Source organism: Triturus cristatus, chromosome 1_2 (assembly GCF_964204655.1).
Source record: "Triturus cristatus chromosome 1_2, aTriCri1.1, whole genome shotgun sequence".
Classification (NCBI taxonomy): domain Eukaryota; kingdom Metazoa; phylum Chordata; class Amphibia; order Caudata; family Salamandridae; genus Triturus; species Triturus cristatus.
This window is the reverse complement of record NC_140580.1, coordinates 372,774,444-372,782,008: the sequence shown is the minus strand read 5'-3', so window position 1 is coordinate 372,782,008 and position 7,565 is coordinate 372,774,444. Positions and strand designations below refer to the sequence as shown.

Here is a 7,565-nt window from a genome sequence, read left to right as displayed (position 1 = left end):
CGCTTGTCGTTAACAGTGACATAGTCACGCATGCGTGTGAAGGCAGTTTCCCTGTTCTCCGGGTGTAGCGCACATACTCGTGGAGTGTAGTTTCATTTCATTCCCTATGACTCTAGGTACGAGTTCATCCTGCGGCCCCCACCGGCAGAATCATGGTAAAGGAACAGTTCCGAGAGACCGATGTGGCCAAAAAAATGTGAGTTTACCTACCTATGAGAGAAGCGCAGTTCGATAAACATTTACTTTAATCTGCTCAGTGTTCGTCCTCTGTATACAAGTTGAAATTGGACACGGAAATCAGTGATTAACCTGCCCTTTCCTACATCATTTCTCTTTCTCAGACCATATCTTTCTTTGATTTCTTGTTACACCATTTTGCCAGTAACACAATTTTTTTATTTTGAACACTTTTTATTAAACAGGTGCTCGTTTGACAGTACTGAGGCAGATGAGAACACAATAGTGTAAATCATCAGGCCAAAAGCACAACATCTGTATACAGTCAGTAAGTAATATAGTCTGACTTGTCCCGGCAAACCACGGGCAACTGCCACCAAACGTAACTAGGTCACAAGGATGGTACAACTTAACCTACAAAATTCCATGGCCAGTCACGTACCCCAGTACCTCTGCCATCCCCCACACCCTTTTCTATTTACGAGTGCAATCCCTGGAGATATACACTGTTGCTGCGCTCTCCGACAGTAATACACATCCGCTTGCCAGTTCTCTACCGGGGAAGAAGAGATGGCTCCCCATCTCCATGCAATATTGTGCTTTGCCACCTCCAAACCCAGGGTTTCATATCATGGAATAGGGAGGCCACGTCTCCACGCCTGTGATATTAAGGAGGTGCCATATGGCCTCCACCGATCATTCATCCGTGTGGAGTTGTTAAAGACACTCAAAAGATTAGGTGCTGGGTACACCTGATTTACATGTGCGCATTCCTTGGGATGAACAGCATTTGAATATATATATATCTCGAGATGTGTATTTCTTTCTGCAAATTAGTATAATGGCTATGGTTTATGAAATATATAGATGTTCTTTGGGTCTGCTTGACAATGGAAAATTCTTATGATTGCCGTGTTTGTGGGTCACTGCATAGTTTCCATATGGGTTGTTTTATTGGATGCTGGTGGGTCTCTGTTCTGTTTGTCACAGTATGTAAATATCGTCATGGCTATATTGTTTACAGGTGCTTTACTGTTGAGGAAAATATAACATTAAAATAAAATTAAAATTTATAAAAATGCACAGATGAATTGGCTTCAAGTGCAACACTTGGAGGTCTTAGTTTATGCAATACCACTTTGAATCTGTGTTGTCTCCTTATACATGTATACTCTTTCTATGTGCTTTTTTTAAACTGTTTGTTGCTTTACTCCTACTGTAAACCAAATAATAATTATTTAAAAAAACTTGGATTCTCTCAAATGCACTACTCTGTCTCATCATATACCTCTCTCAATATATTCTTTACCTCCACTCTCTTACTCATCCCAAACCTCATTATACTACTATGATCTTCAAAATAACCCCTTCTGGACTCTTCCCTCCTCTACCCCTCCTTGTCTCACCCAAGCCCCATTTTACTATTGATATATCCCAAAACAACTCTTTAAATTCTTTCCTCATTAACCCTTCCTTTGACTCATCCCAAACCTCATTTTACCCCTATGATCTCCCAAATAAACACTTTCTAGACTCTTCCCTTTTCTATCCTTCCATTATCCTACTCAATCCAACTTACAGACTCTAATGCCTACCACTCAGATTAACTCTTTTTTTCCCTATACTAATCCACCACTAATTCTTTTTGGGTTCCGGAGTAGCGTGCAACTCGCCGGAAGACGGTTTGACACCTCGTCAGGAGTAGTAAGCACTATATAAATACAATTCAAATTACAGGAGCCAGCAGTTTACACAGGTGGTGCACCTACAACACCCATCCTGAAAACATGAACATGTGCAACTTAACATAAGACGTCAGTCCATAAAACTGCAAATGACCCACACTGTTGTAGTCTCTCCAAAAGAAGCGTAGACTTTGTTCGTGGCTTTGTGAGGTCGCCTTTTTTTTGTGTCACAACTGTTTTCACACATTTTGTATTTTCAGCAGTAAAATTGAGCTATGACACCTATCTCTCTTTACATACTACGCAATTTTAGATCGTTGGGAGCCAAGCTTTGAGTGTTGATGGGGAACAGAGCTTAATTTATGAAAGCTTCTACTATACAGGTTGATTCCGCCTATTATGCTGCTGGACTGTCGCTGCCAAGCAACTTAACAGGCAAGGGTTTAAATCCATGCAATGAAGAACGCCTTTTAAAAATCCTTACATGCATTTTAAAATGGTCATTGTTTATAGACCTGTGTTGTAAGCACATAGAGTGCGCAGCTGTAGAAACAGGAGCAGCAAGGACTCAGGCCTACATCTACAAAGACAATGGCAGCTTACAACTTTAGAAATAGGATTCACATTCACCCAGAGCTTACAGTTATAGAAAAGAACCATAGTGGTCACAGAACCCCTGAGGTCACAGCTCTACAAACGGATAGGGCTAGCTTGCACCTAAAATTCAGAGCAGTAGAAATCAGAAACCCAGCACTTTGAGCTAGTAATTTCAGTGGTAGAATCGGTATACTCACAGAGCAACTGGTTTAGGAATGGGACCTGCATGCATAAAGAGCTTGCAGCTTTAGAAATAGTACCAGCATATGCAGCAAGAGCTGAAGCTTTAGGAATAGGACCAGCATGCATCAAAAGCACACAACATTATAGGGATGTGGAATTCCTAGAGCCCAACGCCCAGGACATATTGTTTGGGTTCAAGGGCAACAAGTTTTCATGTGTATTTTGTCCTTGGGACAAGTAGGCCCAACCCCCTGCAGCACAAACCCTTTGGCTGCCAGTTTGCAGTACCACATAACGGATCAGGGAAGGGAAGGGCACTGTCTGCAGTTAAGGTAATATTTTTGTCCATATGTTAATTCTGTTCAAACTTGTATTTATGGTTCATTAATTGAAAGCCTTTATTATTAGTAAAATAAGTAAATGTAAGCTCTTACTGCACTACTGACAGTGGTTCCAGTATACAAATGTGTACACCCGTTTTCAAAATTTAGCAATATGAGGCTATGTATAGTGCTCCCAGAATGCTCTCTGATTTCATGCAAATATTTGCAGAAGCTTGAAAGCAAGATTGATTCTTTGCTTTCAAGATAAAATGTTCATTAAAAAAATGAAAGCGGGAAAAAGGATTTCGCTAAATTACAATAACATTTCAGGCATGTGTGGATGCATGTTAGTATTTCTCAAAAACATTCATAATGGAAAATGATTGTAACCGGTTTCAATAAGATTATGGAAAACAAAAATAAACAAGCATTGCCAAAGCCAGTGGTTCTGAAATTGGTTGTCAGCTTTTTAGTTTTGTCAATGTGTGAATTGTTTTGGTATGGTTTTTGTAAAACATTATTGGTGTGGGAGCTGCTGGGCCCTCACCATTATAACAAACATTGGCAAAAGCAAAAATAGTTTTTCGTCTCAAAAAGCACACACTGCCACAGTAGTTAATGGCACTGAACAGAACTACTTTGTTTGTCGATATGCTCCTTGTGAAAGAACAGAATGCTTTCACTCACAGTAAAGCCAGCCGATACAGAGAGAGACAGAATTTTAATAAAAGAAAAGGTCATGGTCCATGCCAGACCAAATTAGGGGCCCAATTATTAAAGAAAGTCTCAAACGTGCACCCATGCTATATGTCCTTGCATTAAGTGCAGCTATACGGCTTTCGTGAATTCCCAAGAATTTACAGAAGTAGGACAAGAAATAGTACTCCTAGAAAATATTTGTGAACTGCATTTTAGCATGTGTAGATTTGCTCATGCGAAAATCTGAGTATTTGCAAGTTCACTTTTCCTCCAACTACTTTTTTCTCAACTCTGGGAGAAGGCTTACATCTGCCATTGTCGGGAGTAAATTTCCAACATTTCTCAGTATAGGAAAAGATTAGAGAAGAGTTGTTGAAAACCCTTAAAACGTGCATGTTAGTATGTTTGCACAGACTCAAAAGGGCATTCTGACCCTGGAACTATGGCTTACCACTACCTTCAGCCCCAGTATGTAGGTCTGTGGAAATGTGGCAACATAAAGGGATTGCAAGTATTCAAACACTACTATGGTATTAGCCCTGGCATGATATGGGAGGCTATTGAAGAGCTCCTATATATTGAGATTGCTGCCATAATTTGTTGCTGCACTACATGACACCAAAGGGACAGGTGGATTTTGTTACAGGACAAGTAGATTTATGAAGCAACCTGATCCATGGACAAGTAGATATTTTAATAAATTCCACACCCCTGGCATTAGAAATAGGATGCATCAAGAGCACGCTTCTTTAGGAATAGAACCATCATGCAGCAAGAGCTCAGAGCTTAAGGAATAGGGCCAGCATGCATCAAGAGCTCACAACTTTAGAAATAGTACCAGCATGCATAAAGAGCTCACAGCTTTAAGAATAGTACCAGCGTGCATCAAGAGCTCACAGCTTTATGAACAGAAGCAGCATGCATTAATAGCACACAGCTTTAGGAATAGGACCAGCATGCATCAAGCGCTCACAGCTTTTAGAATAGAACCAGCATGCATCAAGAGCTCACAGCTATAGGAACAGGACTAGCATGCATCAAGAGGTCACATCATTAGGAATAGGACCAGCATGCATCAAGAGCGCAATTATAAAAACAAATAAATTAGCATAATGTACAGCAACACTTGAAAGTCTGAGTTCATTAAATACAACTTAAATCTACATATACTTCTTTCCTGATACATATATACCTTCCATGTACTCATGTGTTTTTATATTTATTACTTTACTTCTAATTCAGCATCTCCAGTGCACTACTCTATATTTAACCCTATATCAGAGGTCTTCTAACTTTTTGATGCTGAGACCCCCTTGCCAAACTTTTCTAGGCATAAGGACCCGCTTCTGACAACATTTCTAGAACCTTGAACTCTTCATAATCGACAACTATGGGCAACTCTAAATGCCCCCAATTCCTACAGGAAATCATTTTTACAGTTGGGAAATAATATTAAACAGCCTTTAGCAAACCAAAGGTCAGTGAGCATGGGGGTGTAGTCAAAGGTGTAGCTAAAAACAAAAGGCCTAATTTATGAGGAATTGGCATATGTATGAAATACTGTGCATTCGTGTCCTTTTCCCTTGCGTTGGTGCACAAATTGATGCCTAGCACCAACACAGGCAGGTATGTTTTTTTACAGGAAGGGGCATCTTCCTTCACAAAAACAATCCAGAGAGGCGTTTTTCTCTTTCTATGTGAGCTGCAGAATGCAGCACACATGGAAAGAGGAAAAAACGAGAAGAAATAAACATCTCTCCTTGTTCCGCCTCCACTGGGGATGCGTCCCTTTTTGGAGCTGCCCCAGGTTTACATGATTTTTGTTAATATGGGGCAGCATCAAAATCTATGGTTGTTGGGTGGGAACCCCATACAAAGCCCTTGGAACACCTCCTTGACGCAGAGTAAGGCCAAGCAGTGACTTGTGCTGCTATGTCTTACTGAATATCTATGATGCCATGCAAAGCCATGCAGGGTTACTTTGCACAGCCTCATAGGTATGGTTGAGAGGCTTGCACCACCGGATGGTCAAACAAGTGATTCCCTGGCAATGCAAGCCTCTCATAAATAAGCCCCAAAATATTCTGGTTCTCACTTATGAAGGCCTGCCATACTTTTATGCCTCTAATGCATCGCTTTTTGTGACACTGTGGTGGTGTAACTAATGTGCCACGCTGCACCATATTTACAAAGTGACGCAGATGTGTTACTTTGCAAAGGCCTGCGCTACATTATACCTGTGTCAGGTATGATGTATGCAGGGTGGGCGTTCCCCCGCAATAAAGGACACTTCTCGGACACTTCTAGGACAGTACTGTGTCAATATCTTACACCTGGTTCACAGGACTGACGCAGGTCCTTTCACATGGGGCTTGCCCCATGTGAAAGGGCACATTGCTACAGTTGCGTCTGTTTTCAGACACACCCCAACAATGCGCCACTTTTGCCCCTACAGGTACGGCAGAAATACTGACGTATCTGTATTTCCTTGCGACATGGTGCGCCGTACATTAAATGCGGCGCATCCATTGTCACAAGGAGGGCGCAGTGACGCAACAATTTTCATAAGCGATGCCCTCTGTACGTTTTTGAGGTCTTTCACCATCGGGTATCTACATAAAAAATAATGGCCCGCGTAAATGAAAAATAAATTAAAAAGTTGTTAGTGGGAAATGCACTATAGCATTATGAAGCCTCCATTAGTTAATGCACTGCAGAGGTCTGCGTGTAACCAGAGAGCCACAGAATTATATCTTGGTTGGTTCAGTGGAGAATAGTGCTACGAGGTAGACTGTGACAGAAAGCACTGTGAATGTCATTATTTTATACTGAAATTACACACAGTGTAAGATAGAATGCTGCAAAAGATGCAAATAGTTTTACGATAAAATGGTGCTTCCAAAACGTAGATTTTAGTAATACCAGAGTGTATGTAATGCATACTTCTTTTTTCCATAGCTGTTCCTTCAACACCTCTTTAGGGGTACTAAGGGCTGTGTAAATGCAATTAAAATTAAAAGCAAGCACTTCCCAGCCCAGTTGTTCGTGCTTTGCACTTCCACTCAAAAAAACAAATATTTGTCATCACAAAGCTTGGAGTATTTTGATCAATTAAAGCCAGAACGGTTCCCAAGCATCCTTTGCACTTGCAGATTAACTGATAGGCACATTTGCATTTCATTCAGGCAAGCAGCTGATAACGATCTAAATTAGCCATCCTAGGAGTCTGTCTTTTTTTCAAAAGGAAAGCACACGTTTTGAATTGCAGGGACAAGTGAAGCTGGGGAATGTGTGACCCCCTTGCCAGAACTTCGCGGCCCCCCCCCCCCGGGGGTCGTGCCCCACAGATTGAAGACCTCTGCCCTATATCAATAGCCCCATTTTTGGGCAATGGCCTGTTTTGCTACCATGCAGAAGAGGTTCACTAGAATCTTCTGGTACCTTGACATATCTGTTGGCCCCATGTGTCCAGTATATCCAAACTAGGCTGTAACTCTAGGAGCATCCCAATGGCTTTCTCTTGTGAACACTGCACCACCTCCTGGAAAGCTTGCAGAGGAAACAAATCCATAATGTATGCTGTAGTGTGCCTTCCATCCCTCAGCCCCAGAGACCGTCCGCACTCTGCTCCACCGATCCATTGTAGTAAGGGTCTTGTGTAATATGGCAGATGGAGAATTATGATGTCACGTTATATCTATTTTTATTATTGTATATAGCTATTTTTAACTGTATATCTTGTGCAGCTCTTATATGTGTTTACTTTTGCAAGGTCTCTTTCATTCCATCAGCATGCTACTCCTCGGTTCTAGATCCCTTGGTTTGGAACATTGTGAGCAGTTGTTGGAGTGGGGGGACCGAGACAGGACGTTCTATTGTATGCTGCATTATGGTGTTTAAA

At 41.4% G+C, this 7,565-nt stretch overlaps 1 protein-coding gene across 2 annotated transcripts in view; it reads left to right on the top strand.

Moving 5' to 3' along the window:
• The first annotated feature begins 11 nt into the window (after positions 1-11).
• Positions 12-7,565, top strand: part of POLR3A (RNA polymerase III subunit A) — a 316,237-nt gene continuing 308,683 nt past the window's right edge. For both annotated transcript variants that reach the window (XM_085604841.1, XM_085604831.1), the window contains exon 1: positions 12-196. In XM_085604841.1, coding sequence (XP_085460967.1) covers positions 153-196 — 44 coding nt within the window. In that variant the 5' untranslated portion in view covers positions 12-152. The remainder of the gene's footprint in view (positions 197-7,565) is intronic.